At 50.5% G+C, this 15497-nt stretch overlaps 2 protein-coding genes across 5 annotated transcripts; one reads left to right on the top strand and one right to left on the bottom strand.

Moving 5' to 3' along the window:
- The first annotated feature begins 195 nt into the window (after nt 1–195).
- On the top strand, nt 196–7499 carry RBM22 (RNA binding motif protein 22). The gene is made up of 11 exons (XM_021552217.3): nt 196–278; nt 1012–1065; nt 1996–2025; nt 3077–3209; nt 3485–3585; nt 3746–3918; nt 4446–4646; nt 5100–5264; nt 5675–5763; nt 6268–6399; nt 7064–7499. The coding sequence occupies exons 1-11, from the start codon at nt 225–227 to the stop codon at nt 7192–7194; spliced, it is 1263 nt and encodes a 420-aa protein (XP_021407892.1). The 5' UTR covers nt 196–224; the 3' UTR covers nt 7195–7499.
- Nucleotides 7500–8617: 1118 nt separating this feature from the next.
- Nucleotides 8618–15459, bottom strand: MYOZ3 (myozenin 3). Of its 4 annotated transcripts, none has more exons than XM_021552231.4 (7): nt 15024–15459; nt 14057–14139; nt 13588–13751; nt 13285–13359; nt 13035–13182; nt 12569–12746; nt 8618–10101 (listed from the first exon to the last, which is right to left on the bottom strand). In XM_021552231.4, the coding sequence occupies exons 1-7, from the start codon at nt 15443–15445 to the stop codon at nt 9939–9941; spliced, it is 1233 nt and encodes a 410-aa protein (XP_021407906.2). In that variant the 5' UTR covers nt 15446–15459; the 3' UTR covers nt 8618–9938. The 4 variants fall into 4 exon arrangements, with proteins under 4 accessions (XP_021407906.2, XP_021407908.1, XP_021407909.1 ...); XM_021552233.4 differs by having other exon boundaries at nt 14057–14143; nt 15024–15164; XM_021552234.4 differs by having other exon boundaries at nt 14057–14143; nt 15015–15155.
- Nucleotides 15460–15497: the final 38 nt, after the last annotated feature.

The raw sequence follows: 15497 nt of genomic DNA, 5'->3' as shown, positions 1-15497 counted from the left end.
AAACAAAACAGAAGGCGGAGCTCCCCCGTCTTTTCCCAATGGTCCGGTCCCCGTGCTCCCCCCGCCTCCTTTCCCGTGGTCTCGCCCGTGGAGCTCCGCCTGGAGCGCCGCCTGCCGCCGCGCGCGGTGACGTCACCGCTGCCTCAGCCCGCCTTTTCCGTCACGGCGCTGCGGGGTGTGGCGTCACTTCCGGCCGCCGCCTGCCGGCGCGGAGCGCGGCCGCCATGTCCACATCGCTGGGCTCCAACACCTACAACCGCCAGAACTGGGAGGATGCGGTGAGCGGCGCCGCGGGGGCCGGCAGGAGCGGGCCTGGCCCGGCGGGGCCCTGCTCCGCCGCGGGAGGGGCGGGGCGGCAGCGCCGCGAGGCGAGCAGAGCGCGGGGAGGCGGCCCCGGGGCTGGGACCTTCTCTGGGGACCCGCGCTGGGGACCGGCCCTGGGGATCTGCCATCCTCCCTGGGGATCTGCCATCCTCCCTGGGGACCGGCCGTCCTCCCTGGGGACCCGCCCCCTGCGGCCGAGCCGCCCCGGAGGGCTCCACCGCGGTTCCCCGGCTCTCCTTTCGGGCAGAGGGGACGAGCTGCTCCCCCGCGCCGCGCTGCAGGGGCTGTGGCAGCTGCGGGGCCCGAGCTGGGCCCCTCGAGTGCCCCTGGCCGCGTCCCCTCCAGCTGGAGCCCTTCCCGAGTGGGCCCAGTGCATACAGTCGCTGCTGAGGCATCACGGGGGCCATGTCACCTGCTGCAGTCCAGGCACTGACAGCTTCAGATCTTAATAATCTCTTTTGATTTGCTTATTTTAAGTTTTACAACAAGCTGCAATAACAACCATAGTATGATTCTATATTAATTTCGGTCTGGGTCGTGGCTTGCAGCTCTCCCGGTGTCTCTGAATCCATTTGCATCTTTTAATCATCTGATGAGTTAAACGATCATTTTTCAGAGTGTAACTTGAATGCTGTTGTGATGGCAGAGCTTGTGACAAATTCCCAATTTTCTTCTTGCTCAATTCAGGACTTCCCTATCCTGTGCCAGACGTGTCTTGGAGAAAATCCCTATATCCGGATGGTATGTGCCTCTTGGAGCCTGCAGTCCTTCCCTCTCTCTGTGGTGGCCCTAAAACTGTGGGCTTGGGACTGAAATCGGGCTGGGTGCAGGAGGAGATGCTGTGCACACTCCTGAACAGCTGGTTCTGCACAGCAGGGTCTGGTTCCAGCTGCTGTTGGTGTGTAATCTCACAGTTAGGGTGTGAATTAAGAACAAATCAATCACGAAGGTGAGGAGATTACCCAGCCCAATGTCTGGAGTACAGGAAACAGTAGAAAATGAAATTTTTGTATTGGCAAGCTCCAACATGGACAGCTGTGAGCTGCTCAAATTCTAATCAGTGCAATTTCTAAAATGTGACAGACATGCACCTCTAAAGTCAAGTTAAAGGTAACTTAGGAAGGTAGCTTAAGTTCCTGCTTGTTTTCCTGGGTTTGCTTTGTGCAGGGTGAGTCAGTCCATGTTCTGTTGCTTTTCTCTGCCTGCCCGGGTTGCCCATGACCTACATTGACATTATCTCCTTCACATTCGTGTTCCACAAAGTTTGCTGAGGGAGATTGGGCTGTTCTTGTGAAACATAACCCTGATGCTACTGTAGGGGATATTTCTAAACCCGTTTGTTTCCATGAGTTATTCAATGTAGCATCATCTCGCCTTAAAAAGAGCTATTAATGCTCCTTTTCATTCTCACCTTTCATCAGTACAGGAGGTGGGACTTAAAGTACTCTGTTTTTAATGCAAGTTTCTAAACCAAAAGTGTATTGAGAGTATTTAGGATTTGTATTTTTTGTCCTGTTGACTGTCCAAGGTGTAAGCCAAATACTTAGGGATGAGTGAGTCTAAATGCAGCATAATTATGAAAAAACCTACTGTGTTACAACATCAATGATATGTTCCATGTTTTACGTTGAATTGGTGAAGCTTCATGGTGTTTTATTTTTTATATTTCAGACCAAAGAAAAATATGGAAAAGAATGCAAGGTATGTTTGTGTGTTTTGACGAAAGATTGTCAAAATCAGTGCAGATCTAGGAACAATTCATCTTAAAGATTAAAAACCTGTCATCTTCAGAAGAGTGCTTATCTGGGTTAACTTAAAATGTTTATGTAACTACATACATTTTTAGGTTAGTCTGCTGTGCTTGTTAGAGTCAGTTGGTCCTAAAATAGTAAAATTATTGAGTAAATCCTGAGTCTGTAAACAAATCTTGATGTTTATCAGAATGAGGTTTTGCAAATACTGTTGTACTATATGTGAAGTTATTGCAGGATTTAAAATGATCCATGTCTTCTTGGGTGAGTTTGTTTTTTTTTACTGAGAAGTGCAAAATACCTGGAGTTTGGGTTTTACTATGTATGTTATTCATGCTATTTGGTGATTTGTGTTGTCTGCCCAAGAAATAAGCCACAATTATTTCCAAGAGCAAGAAACAATCAGTGTTGCCTGGACTGAGGGAAATTAAAGGAGGCTTTTACCCTTTTATCAGTTTCCATCTGAGGTAGTAGAGAAAAGGTATAATTTGGAGTCTGTACATATTGAGATTGTATTGTGTACTCAAGGTGTACATGCAGAGGAAGCAAATGCCTCATTCCATGAGATAAGAGGAAGCATCACTCTTCTGCACCAAAGCTGTCATAAGCTCTTCCAGGTTGCTGCTGTGCTGGTGCCTGATATACCCATTGTTGTAATTCATCTCTAGAAGCTCCACACTGACATCACCTGGAATCAAAGAGAATTTGTAGATCTTTGAGTAGATCTGCACTTGGATTATTGCATTAAATAAAAAGAAAAGCAGCAACAAAAAAAAAACCAACCAAAACAAAACAAAAAAAAAATTTCTCTAAAACTTTTTGTTGTCAAAGTAAAACCCCAAATAAAAACAAATATTTTATGAGCTCCGAGTCTTAGCTTTAGGACAAAGGAGTTGTATTTATGGTTTGGAGAAGCTGGATGAGTTTGGAGTTTGTTTCCATGCAAGAAGCAGAATGGCAGCTCTGTGCAGAGTGAACCCAGTGCCACCCTTGTGTCCCAGATTTGTGCCAGGCCCTTCACGGTGTTCCGCTGGTGCCCCGGGGTGCGGATGCGCTTCAAGAAGACAGAAGTGTGCCAGACCTGCAGCAAGCTGAAGAATGTCTGTCAGACCTGCCTGCTCGACCTGGAATATGGTGTGTACCCAAAAACCTGATCCAAGACAGGGGGCTGCCCTCTGAAGTGGGAGCTGGTGAAATCACTTTAAATGTGTGCATGTTATTGTCACTGGACAGTCTTTGAGAAGGACAGGTCTTGGTGGTCATATCTCTTCAGAGGTTCAAGTGCAGAGTTGTTTCCCTGAGCAGCAGATGATTTACCTCTGGTCACTGCAGGTTGCAGAAATAACTGTTTCTGCTCTTTCAGCTTGTTCTTCATATGGATTGGTTGGGGTTTTTTTGTTTCATTTTAGGTTTGCCTATCCAAGTCCGGGATGCAGGACTCTCCCTTAAGGATGAAATGCCTAAATCTGACGTCAACAAAGAATACTACACCCAGAACATGGAGCGAGAGGTAAGTGTAGCCAGCCATGATCATGCTTTTTGGGTGGCTGTGTGTGGGGAGGAAAGGGCAGCAATGACCTAGCTTCTCTTAAAACCTCATGCTTGCTCTGATTCTGTGCATTAGTGTTCAGTGCTGATATACACATTATTTGTGTTCTACCTGCTTTTAGATAGCCAATTCTGATGGCACTAGACCAGTTGGTGCACTAGGAAAAGCTACTTCTACCAGTGACATGCTGCTGAAGCTGGCCCGAACCACTCCATACTACAAACGCAACCGTCCTCACATCTGTTCCTTCTGGGTAAAAGGAGAGTGCAAGAGAGGAGAGGAGTGTCCCTACAGGTACAGACACAGCTTGGACAGTCCATCTGTTCACCACGGTCAGATGCAGCTTCCCTTGGAGATGCTGCAGTGGGCAGGAGACACTGCAGTGATTTGGGTCAGGGCAAAACTTGAATCCAGTGCCAGCAAATGAATCTCTGTGGTAGCCATTTGGTTTGTGAGAAGTTGGCTGTGTCCTTTGCCAAAGCAGTGACTGCAGCTCTTGTGTAGTCAATTTTTCCCCTTTGTGGCGTCAGTCCCCTCAAGCAGAGATCTTTGTATTTGAACAAGAGGCTGTTTCAAACCCAGCTCTTGTGTTTTGTAGTGCTGAGTGTTGAGCTGTCAGAAGCACCATTCATTCAGAACTTGACGCAGTCCTGGCTGCAGTTGAAGTTTTCAGGGCTTTGTTCCATTTTGGCATGTTTATGTGGACAGGGTTAAGAGTATAATTGACCTGAGGATTTGAGAAGGGAAACTGGCAGCTACAGTAGTTTTAATCCATTCAGTCATCCTTGATGCTATAAAATGCTTTGTTTACTGAACCTTAGACATGAGAAACCTACAGATCCAGATGATCCTCTGGCTGACCAGAACATCAAAGATCGTTACTATGGAATTAATGATCCTGTGGCTGACAAGCTTCTGAAACGAGCATCAACCATGCCCCGTCTAGATCCTCCTGAAGACAAGACTATTACTACACTGTATGTTGGAGGCCTTGGAGATACCATCACTGAATCAGATCTAAGGTGTGTTGGTGAATTTGTATTCCCCTTGCCTTTTTGTTTGACACTTTGATAATGGCTCTTCAAGTGAGGAGCAAAAATAAATCTGGCTTTCAGGTTTTTTAATGGGGAACTGGTTGGTGGGCAAGTGCAGAGGAGTGCCAGCTTGTTGGAGAACAAACAGGCACATTTCAAATGCTTGGATTAAAATTTATCTCTTTAAAAATGAGTCATCCCTTTGAGCTGTTGTAACCCTTTTTACAAGGAGGTCCTGTATCCTCTAGCAAGCTGCTGCAGAGCTTTTATTGCTCCATAATTGCACAGTGGGCAAATTAACTGATTGATTCTTGATTTCTAATGATTAGTTTGAACTAGGAATGGAGAAGAGAAAATTTCTGAGTATGCCTATTTCACCTGCCCTATACCCTGTGACTAGGAGGAGTGGGGTATCATAATAATTTTTTTTGTCCCATGCAGAAATCACTTTTACCAGTTTGGGGAGATCCGGACGATAACAGTGGTGCAGAGGCAGCAATGTGCTTTCATCCAGTTTGCCACCAGGCAAGCTGCAGAGGTGGCTGCTGAGAAATCCTTCAACAAACTCATTGTCAACGGCCGCAGGCTCAACGTCAAATGGGGAAGGTGAGTGTGGGGGGGAGGAAGCTTGGAGGATTTGCAAGTTCTTCTCTCAGTTTAGTCTTGATCAGCAGGATTTGGTATAATGCAGAAGTTGATAGTTGTTTGGTAAATAGTTGGGGTCCTCTTGCATTTTGGTTTTCTTTTTACAGTGGGATCTGGCTTGGAGATGACACAAGTAACACAAGGGATTTCTTGGTTGAGGATTATGGATGAGTTTTGGTAGCTTTGCTCCTAGTCCATCTCCTGTAAACACTGTTTGAAAACTTGGTACCATCTGTCTGATGTTCTGCAAGTTTTTAATCTTTGGCCTGAAGAAATGGATCTGGAATAGATAATGTGAATCCACTGTGGTGTAAATAGCTCCTTATCCTGCTTTTCTTATCCTTGTTCTCCAACTTTTGCCTGTTTTTCAGGTCCCAGGCAGCAAGAGGAAAAGAAAAGGACAAGGAAGGCACTACGGAATCAGGAATAAAGCTGGAGCCAGTTCCAGGACTTCCTGGAGGTAAGGAAGTTGTATTCATCTCTGAAACACTTAATGCTGACCCACTCCAGGAGTAAGACTGCTGTTAAACTTCCAGGAGTAGTTACAGTTCAGGATGGTAGAGGCAGTGATGAGCCCAGAGCAGGTTTGCAGCAGATCCAGCTGGATGGGAGATGAGCTTTGTCTAGGAGCAGATCCTTGATGAAAAGAGAGTTCTTTATGTGATGAGTGAAAATTTAAAGCTGAATTCAACTTACTTAGATCATAGATACTGGCAACCCACGTTTTTAATGTTTTCTTAGTCCACTGAATGTTGTATGATGGACACAGCAAAGCTGGTTTCAGATGGAGAAAATTGGTAACTGGGGTTTCAGGGCAGTTCTGCTTCTCATTCCAGTTCATACATGAAATAGTAGCAACAGTTTACCCTTTTGAAAACATGTGTTGTGCTCCATCTCTGAAGGCAGACACCTCTGCTTGTTTTGCCCGAGAGATTTTCCATAACCATATATACTTTTTCTGCAGCCCTCCCCCCTCCTCCAGCTGCAGAAGAGGAGGCTTCTGCAAATTACTTCAATCTACCTCCAAGTGGCCCCTCAGCCGTGGTGAACATTGCCCTGCCACCTCCTCCTGGCATCGCTCCACCGCCGCCTCCAGGTACCTGTGCTTCCCCCTCGAGTGGGGGTGTGAAATTCAGTGTTAGACGGTCTCTTCCTCCTTGCCAGGCCATGCTGCAGTGCTGATGCATGCCCTGAGCTCATTTTCCTCATCCCTGATCACACAGTGAAAACGGATGATCTAAACTGAGCTGTCAGCACAGTTTAATTAAACTGAGCTGCCTGTTGTGGTTGGTATTTGCTTGCAAATTCCCAGGCATGTTGGAGATCGCTGATACTAGTACTGAGACCTGCTCAGTGCTTTTGCTGGCTGTGTCAATGCCACATTAACCCGAACTTCAAAGGGTAATTTTGCAGATGGTTGAATGCTGGCATGTTCTTGACTCTCTATATATCTATCCAGAGGTGCTTTTTTTTTAAATTGAATTTTGGACTCTCACCGATGTATTTGCTCTGCTCTGTGGTTGAGTAGAAAATATTTAGATGGGCATTACAGACACTTGCCTAGTGCCCCCACCAGCTTTTTTTTTTAAGGATGTGTGTTGGGTAGGGATTGGCCCTAGTTGTACTGAAAAGAGGGGCAGGAGTTTGGGGTGAGGCACAGGTGTCAGCCAGCTGTGGTGTCAGTACTTTGAAGCAGCAGTACACACACACATCAGGTTTTCTGTTACTTTGTCTGAAGCTGCCAACTTCTGTTTCTGCAGGTTTTGGACCACACATGTTCCACGCCATGGGGCCCCCACCTCCCTTCATGAGAGCCCCAGGCCCCATCCACTACCCGTCCCAGGATCCCCAGAGGATGGGTGCCCACGCAGGAAAGCACAGCAGCCCCTAGCACGTCCTGCCACCCTCATCCTTCAAGTAAATGTTATTTTCTAGTTACCATGGTAGCAGCATATGTTGAGCTGTGGGTGAGCTAGAGACGCCTTATTTCCCTGCTTGCAGCCACAGGGCAAGCTCAGCTCCATGTCTCCACTTATAATCGGGTTCTTGATATGTCCCAGGTCTTTCTATTAGTGTGGGGGGTGGGTGGGGGACAGACAGAAGGGCTGTCAGGGGTCTGTGGGTCTGAATTACAGTGCTGTCTATGTATCCCATTGGCACACTTTTGAAATAAACTTCTGGAAAAGCAAAACCAAACCCTTTTCAAGCCCTTTTGATATCCTCAGTTGGAACGTTATGGACTGTTATATGTAAACAGAGACTCTTTTCTGTCAGGTAACTAATGATGTATTATTCTAACGAGTATTAAACCAGCACTGAATAAGAGTTGAAAAACGAGTTCATCAGACCTGCTAAATGCATGGCTTGATTTTACCACTGCACAGAATTTTCCTCCTTCCTTTTTCCTGACTTCTTGATTTAAAAAAGACAAGAAAACAAAGCCTTTTTAAGCACATCACTTCTAATCCTTCACATCCTGAGGAAGACAAGTTCTGGGTCAAGCGAGCAGCCCCCAGGCAGTGTGGGTATGATGTGGAGTGACAGGTCAGCAGTTCCTGATTTAGCCAGATGGCAGCCCCCTCTGCCCAGAGCCTGGGCTTGTGCTGCCTGCAGCTGCAGGGCAGGGCAGAATGCAATTGCAGCTGCTCTTGGGGAGATGTGGGGCTCTCCAGGGCCTGTGAAACAGCATCCCCTTAATGTGACATGGGTCCCACTTCATCTTGCTTTGATAAGTTGTGAAACTTTTCTTTCTGTGCTCCAAGTGTAGTGGTGACCTTGGAGCAACTGCATCCTGCCTGGAGCTTGCAGCTGAGTGAGGTCTCTGTATGTGTGGCTGGAGGATTTTAGATTTATCTGATTTTTATGTGACTGCTGCCACAGCCAAGATCCTACATGGGCAAGGGCATGCACATCCACTTTTAGTTTTATGTGCTGTCCTGTACAGAGACAGTGGGTCCCATCATGGTGCCAGCCCTGCCAGGCTGTCAGAGGAGGTATAGCACTTGTGGCACCACAGGCTGGCTTTCTCTGGAGAAAGAGCTGGGCTTGGGGTGTGGGTAATTCTGTTTTTGTCAGGGGAGGGCTCACCCAGGGTGGTGTTGGACAGCAGAGGCTGCTGGTGGCTGGGAGAGGGCTGTGGCATTTGCCACTGCTCTGGCCCAGAGTAGCCAGGACCTATGAATGCTGTAAGAGATTTGGCATGCAGGAGGCTTCACATAATCCCGATTTATTTATTATTTCCAGCCAGTTATCCAGGGTGCCTAGGTTCTGCAGATGCTGGACAAAGAGGAGAGAAATGGAATTGGAACAGGGCAGCAGTTAAGCATCATAGATTTATTGTTTCTAAGGAACAAACCATTTATCTTTCTGTTTGCTTGCCCCCTCCTGCTTCTGTGGGAAACAGAGTAATGAAAGCTTCCCACCTGAATATGTTGAGGCAGCAGAATCTGTGCGTGGGGTTTCCTCTGCACAGCGTTACAAACTTCACAAATGAGGGAGCTGCTAACTGCATTTCTACTACAACATTTACTTGCCCCATTTAACCACAATGCTGGAAAAAGGAACTTTTATCCTGGTGCTTTTGGGAGGATAAGAAAAGTTAACGTTAAGAACCTGACAAAAGCAATTGAAGGAAGCCTGTGTTGAGTCAGTTTTTTGTGAATGGGGTTCCCCAGGTATTCCAGTTACTGTAGGCTGTTGTTAGCTGCATGTCCCACTGTGTGTCACTGCTGGAAATGCTGGTGTAGCTGGATCCTCATTGCTGATTTTCATATTCCCTGGGAAGCCTGTGCTTGCTCTGGAGGCACAGCTGTGCTGCTTTTCCTTCCTACTGGTGTTGAAGTTACCAGAACACCCTCAACAGCATCCTCACACTGGTGTGGTTCTGCAGGCAGTGGGTCCAGGCAGGGCCTGATCACTGACCAACTACATGAAGCAAATCTGTCATAAGTCACTCTAAGAGCCTAATTAAATGTTCAAGCAAGACATGCAAAGAGCAGTAGGAAAGGGGAAATAGCTGCCAAGTGCTAGCCAGTAGCTTCTGGAAAACAGAGCACAACTCCTGTGTTCCTCTCGCCTCTATTGGGTTGTGCTGTGTTGGAAAACAGGTAGATTCCCACTCCTTTGTTTGTTTTTGTTGTCCAGCCAAGCTCAAGGTAGCTGCTTTAAACATGCCAATGCCTCAAGTAACTTGTTTTGCTACTGCTCTTCCATTATCACCTCCTCTGCATCCGGACTGGAAGGACAGATGCAGAGCTGTCCTGAAGATGGAATTTCTCTGCGAAAGCACCAGCTGTTCAAGCAGGTCTCGTGTGCCAGTGAGGATGCAGTGAGGCAGCTTGGTGTGTTGCAGCTGGTGGTGCTGCTGTTTTCCATGAGGCAGGATGTTTTGTACAGGAGCTTGTGGGGATCTGCTGGATTAACAATGAGGACTTGGCTGGTTGGCTTGGCACTGACTGCAAGGAGAATTCAGAATGGTCCCACACTTGAGCTCATTCAAACCCCACTTGAAGATGACAACCCAAGCCCACCAGCTGAGCTTCCACAAAGGATACCTGCCCTCCCTCCCCTCCCCTGCGAGTGTGTCCGAGTCCAGTGAGGGAACCATCCATGGCCGTGGGGAAGGGAACACACATCCTACAGCTCTTCACTCTCCGGCAGGATCCGCACCCAGCCTTGGGCCACCCTGTTGAAGTTGGGCCTGTGGGAAATCACCTCCAGCACACTCAGGTTATCCAGCTCTACGGTGGGCAGAGAGAACAGCTCACCAACCAGCGCCCTGTCAAACGGAGCTGGAGTCCTGCAGCACAAGGAGAAGCACACTTAGTCACAAGGAGAAGCTGTTGTGAAGGTGTTAGAAAAAACAAGGCTGGATTTACTGAGGCCAGCACAATTTAGCAATGCCTGTTGCATTGCCTAACCCTCCTCTCCCTCCCCACGGCAGAGCCTACCAGCCCAGCGAGGTGGTTCTCTGGTACAGATCTCACCTCACCTCAAGCTTTGGCAAGCCTGGAGAGTGGGGTTTGATGCCTGGGTGTTGGTGGAAGTGTTCTGCACATGGAAGGGCTTAGATTCAGAGACCAGTGACAATGACAAACCCCTGTGTCCTGCAGAGGGCTGAGGCTGATGCTGCTCAGGGTCACAGCAGCACATGCAGCTCTATTGGCCCTGGCTCCATCCTGCCTTTTGGGACAGCTCCTCCTGAACAATGACTAACAGGCGTAGCAGTGTGGGGGCAAGAGCTGTCATCTCTTTCTGGAGAAATGTGGAAAGGGACTGGGGAAGAGTGTGCCAGCCCCCAAAAAGCCAAGAATGTTGGTTTTGGAGCAGCACATAGGGGCTGAGCTATCAGTGAGGCAAAACTGGGAATGTTTGCTTTGGGAAGCACAGCTAGAACATGAATAATGTGGCATTGTTTTGCAACAGAGGAGAAATAAGAGGGGGAAAGGCAAATGAGAGAAGTTTGTTCTGAGAACTTTCTTTTGGGAAAAGAGAGACTTTGTCAAAGCTTGGTTTTCACTCTCTTAAGGCAGCACAACTTAGCAGGGTGGCCCATGTTTTTGCATCACAGTCTAAATATTCAAAACTGGGGATAAATGAGCCTGCTTTGATGCAGTTACTGTGGAGATGGTGGACTTGCCCTTGCTCTGTGACCCAGGAGAGCTGTGCTGGATTCAGCCATAGACAAGACCACTGGCTTTTTGATAGCCAGTTTGTTCCAAAAAGTTTGGTTTCCTGTGCTTGATATTTGAACTGAGAAGTGATTTAAAAGCTTGGAAGATTGTGAAAAGCCCAGTTAGAAGCAGATTGGCTTTCTGAATCTTCCTGCCTCACTGAAGAATTAGAGGAGGTGGCAAGAGGCTTGGAGTTAAATTAGCATCCATCTGTATTAAATTACAGTTGAAGACTTTAAATAGAAAGGCAGTGTGTGAGAGGGGAGAAATGGTACAGGGTAGAGTATTATTCAGAAACATGCCCTTGCTTCAGTCCCTGTCCATAAATAAATCCTGAGGCAGAAACATGGCTAAATGTTGAAAGAAAAGAGCCAAGTGTCTGCAGCGGCCCCTTGCTCTCCCCCTGCAGCACCTCCTTGGCTCTAGCTCCTCAAGGAGAGCCACATGGCAAAGCCCCAGGGCTGAGGGGGAGGAGAGCAGCAAAGGGAAGGTTGTGGCCAGGCTCATCTCTGCCCTTTAGGATGGCTTTTCCCACAAGGAGGGGTTGTGGTCCCCCACAGCCCCTTCTGCCAAGTGCTGACAGCACAGCAGTCGTGTCCCCCGCCTCAAATCCAGCCCTGGGGTGGGCACAGGGGAGCTGCTGCTGTTGGCACATGGGCTTCTGGGGAGCAGTGCTATGTCCCGGGGCAAACTCCAGTGGGAACTTGCCTACTGGAAGATGACTTTTGCCAGGCCACCAAAGCCGATGTAATTCCATCCTCATGACAGAGGCTTTCAGGAAGGAAGACAGGACTCCTTTTGCTGATTGCCTGGGACGATGTTCAGCTTAAAAGTTGAGTTCTCATTATTCTGCCATGGGCTGCTGGTGCTTTGCTACCAGCAGATCTCCATCTCCTGGGTCCCCACCAAACACCTTTCCAGAAAGGAGATCTGTCTTGGCAGTCTTTGCCCCAGGGTCCTAGCCTTGACCCCAGTGTAATTTGGAGGTGTGAGGAGGCACCAGCCGTGCTCCATCAGAAGCAGCCACAGGGCATGGAGCTTGCCAGGCTGAGCCACCAGAAACTCCCTGGCCTGGAGGCTTTGGGCTCAAGCAGGTGTTTGGAAGGAATCTGGTGACCTCTTGGCATTCTGTGGGAAGATTAACCTTATACCCCCACTGCTTCCAGCAGCTGCTTGAATACCTTAAGGAAATTAGGAAAGAGACTTGGCACTTTGTCATTCCTCCATGCAGCCCAGAGCTGAGCCCAGCTGGGAACAGGAGTGATTCCTACTCCAGGGCCATGTCTGTAAGAATTGGTCCTCCCAAATGTCATCCCTGAGGTTACCCAGTGAGATCAAGCTGCTTAAGGCTGTGTGAGCCCAGTAATGGAGCTGAGAGGAGATCTGGGGGAGATCTGCAGGAGGCAGGAACCTTTGCAGGGAGCCACAGAGGAGCTCCTGAGTAGGGAAAGAGCAGCCTGAGCCCTTGCTGTGCCCCTCTGGGGTATAAAGAGAGCATCAATGTTTGCATTTCCCTGGCAGGATGGTGGGTGCTCCTTGAGGCTGAAGGGCTTGGCCAAGGGCTGGTGTGGCTGGTGGTGTCTGCCCTGTTACCTGTTGAAGCTCCTGAAGTCCCACGCAGGGGGTCTCATGGGCGGTGGGTTCTTGCCATACACGGCATTGGCATTGTCCCTGTCACCAAAGAGCTCCTGCCATGGGGACCGGTAGCCCTTGGGGATGGCGGTGACGTTGAACTTCTCGTGAGGGATTTCTTTGAGGGGGCTCGAATACCCTGTGCAGGGGAGAGACAGTGTGGGCTGTGGGGGCCAGAGCCAGGCTGAGGCAGGGGGCTGGGAGCAGCCTCTGCATGGCCATGGCCTGTTACTGGGGCAGGAATGAGTATCTATAACATACATACCTACATATGTATGTATATGTGTACGCACACACACATTTGTACACATACCATCTCTGGAGGAGGGTTGGGCAGACCCCTGAGCAAGCAGCAGCTCACTGCCCCCAGCCCCATGTTGCTGAGATCACAGTGGGTTGGGTTCAGGTGCAGGAAGCATTGACTTACCTGGGGCCAGGGCACTGGGGTTCAGGACTTTGCTCATGTGCAAGACCTTCTCTGACTTCTTGGGTACTTCTGGGGGGCCACCTTGGGGTGATGCTGCTACATGGAGCTCAGAGTGATAATTCTCCTGGCCCCCAGCATTCTCACCTGACTGTGGAGGGGAGAGTTAACAGGCAGAGGGGGAGTTCCCCCTGCCCCATTTGGGACTCAGGGGGTGGTTGAAAGCACCTCAGAGCTTCCTCCATCTACTCACCATCTGTTCATTCACTGTTCCTTCTGGATCACCTTTCCCAGTGTGGTGTGAGCCACCTGCCCCTTGCCCTGGGAGCTGCAGGAGACAGTGAGTGGGTGCAGAGGGGCATCAGCACCATCCCCCTCCTCTTTGGTGGATATTAAACCCCATGTTTGCCCATCTCAGTGCCCAGCCCACCAGGACATCTCTCCTCTCCCTTCACCTCTGCATAGCAGTCAGCCAACCATGTCTGCCCTGCAGAGAGACCACTGACCCCACCAGGAAAGGCTGCGAGAGCCAGGGGAGGGCTGTCCCCAGACCCACCTGCCTGGGGCCACTGGGGTGCTCAAGGACGAAGCGCTGCACCCGCTTCTGGCGTTGCTGGAAGAGCCGGGAGCCGCGGTTGTGGGGCAGGGAGAGCTCCTCGATCATCAGGTCGTGTGTTGTGCTCATCTTCTTCCCCAGGTCCAGCTGGGGCTCTGGGGAGGCTGGGAGAGCACAGCTACAGCTGAGGATGCTGCAGTGTTGGGGACCCCTAAGGCAGCACAGACCGTGTATGGCCTCGCTGGGGTCGCTGTTTTGTGGCTGGGCCATTTGCCCATGCCAGGGACTGGCAGTTCCTCAGTGTGAGGAATTGTCAGGGAGCTCCAGAGGTTCAAGCAGCCTCTCCCACCCTGTGCCTGGACTGTTCCAGCAAAAACAGGGCAAGTGGCCTCAACCAGAGCTGGCTCTGGCCCCTAGGCAGGGAAGGCAGCACTGCCCTGGGGCTGGTGACACATCTGCCCCCCCTTACCATCTTCAGGGCCTGGTCTCATGATGGCCATCACTTGCTGCCGTGCTCCTGGGGCAGCTCTGTTGAAGAGGGATGGATCCTGTCTGGCTGGAAGAGAAAGGCACTCCAGGAGTGACACCAACAATGGGAACATGTCAGCCCCAGGCATGCCCCAGAGAGATGTTAGGATTCAGCTGAGCATCTCTCCTGGTCAGCATCATCCACAATCATCTCCTTGCACCGCTCTCTGTCCCCTTCAACAGACACAGGGAATGTTCAAATCACACTACCCCTCGGCCTCTGCCTGTCCTTCTTCCTCTCTGCCTTTCTTTAGGGCAGAAACTGTCCTTGCCTGTCTTTGCCCACGGTGAGCTGTTGTCCTTGTGCCCTAAGCTCTCTCAGAGCAGCAGGTGCTGGCCGAGCAGGGGCCCTGGCTACCACCCCCCCTTAGCAGAGCTATTTTCAGCTGCTGGCTCTGAGGGTGCAGGGGCTGCAGCCCTGAACCTGCAGGGAGCTGCTGAGCCCAGCCAGCAGCAAGAAGGGTCACGGCACCACTCGGCTGGGTTGCTCCATTGTGGAGAGGTGGTTGGAAACCAGCTCCAGTCTGAGCCCCCTGAGCTGCCACCTGCAGCAGAGCCCTCCTGTGCTGAGAGGACTCTCGGCTCCCCAGGTGCTGTTCTACCCTGTTTGGTATTTCTGGCACCCCTCAGCTCAGGCTGATGCAGGGCAGCTTCTCCTAAGTGCCCTGCGGTGCTGGGGCTCCCGTGGGGCTGGGGTGCCTGGCACACAGCTCCCTGCCAGATCTGAGCTCAGCACTGACCATCCACACAACGAGCCAGGGACCTGCACCCCATCCTTCCCTCTGCCCCCCTCCAGGGAGACTGTTCCCTGACCCCCACAGTGGTGGTGTTCCCTTTTCCAAGGACACCCCCAAACTCCATTAACCCACCCAACTGCTGAGCCCCACGTGGGACCTCACCTTCCCTACCTGGCCAGGGGATACCTCAGATGCTTCTGGGGAACTGAAGATGCTTCTCCTGTTGTGCTGGGGATGAGGCTGAAGCCAAGCTGCAGCCACCAGCACTCGGTGGCCTTTGCTGGCCCTTCACGGCACCCTTGGGCTCCTGCTGCTCGCCCCAACCCGTCCTGGGCTCCAGCCCAGATGCCAAGGTCCAGCCACGGGACAGAAGTTATTTCTGGCTGAGAAAGGGGGCGGAGCAGGGCTGTGACCCTTGGGGACTGGGATGCCATCACCCCGGCGTGGAACAGGTCTGACTCACAGGGATGAGGATGCCACAATCCTGGCATGGAGCAGGTCCTGGGGACCAGGACACCACCACCCAGCATGAAGCAGGGCCGACCCACAGGGATGCAGACACGGCACGGAGCAGGGCCGACCCCTGGGGACATGTAGCAGCAGCAGGAGGTGGCCGTGCGCCATGTGTGCCCAGGCCACCTTGGG

This window comes from Lonchura striata, chromosome 13 (assembly GCF_050655825.1).
Source record: "Lonchura striata isolate lonStrDom1 chromosome 13, ASM5065582v1, whole genome shotgun sequence".
NCBI lineage: Eukaryota > Metazoa > Chordata > Aves > Passeriformes > Estrildidae > Lonchura > Lonchura striata.
Note: the sequence above shows the minus strand (reverse complement) of the source record. Positions and strands in the feature narration are given on the sequence as shown.

Coding starts and splice junctions, on each gene's coding strand:
- RBM22 (XM_021552217.3), top strand. CDS start 225: ATGTCCACATCGCTGGGCTCCAACACCTACAACCGCCAGAACTGGGAG. Junction 3,210..3,484: donor CCTGCTCGACCTGGAATATG/GTGTGTACCCAA, acceptor GTTTCATTTTAG/GTTTGCCTATCCAAGTCCGG. Junction 4,647..5,099: donor ATCACTGAATCAGATCTAAG/GTGTGTTGGTGA, acceptor TGTCCCATGCAG/AAATCACTTTTACCAGTTTG.
- MYOZ3 (XM_021552231.4), bottom strand. CDS start 15,445: ATGTCCCCAGGGGTCGGCCCTGCTCCGTGCCGTGTCTGCATCCCTGTG. Junction 14,140..15,023: donor CTGAGGTATCCCCTGGCCAG/GTAGGGAAGGTG, acceptor TCTTCCAGCCAG/ACAGGATCCATCCCTCTTCA. Junction 13,752..14,056: donor GAGACCAGGCCCTGAAGATG/GTAAGGGGGGGC, acceptor GTGCTCTCCCAG/CCTCCCCAGAGCCCCAGCTG.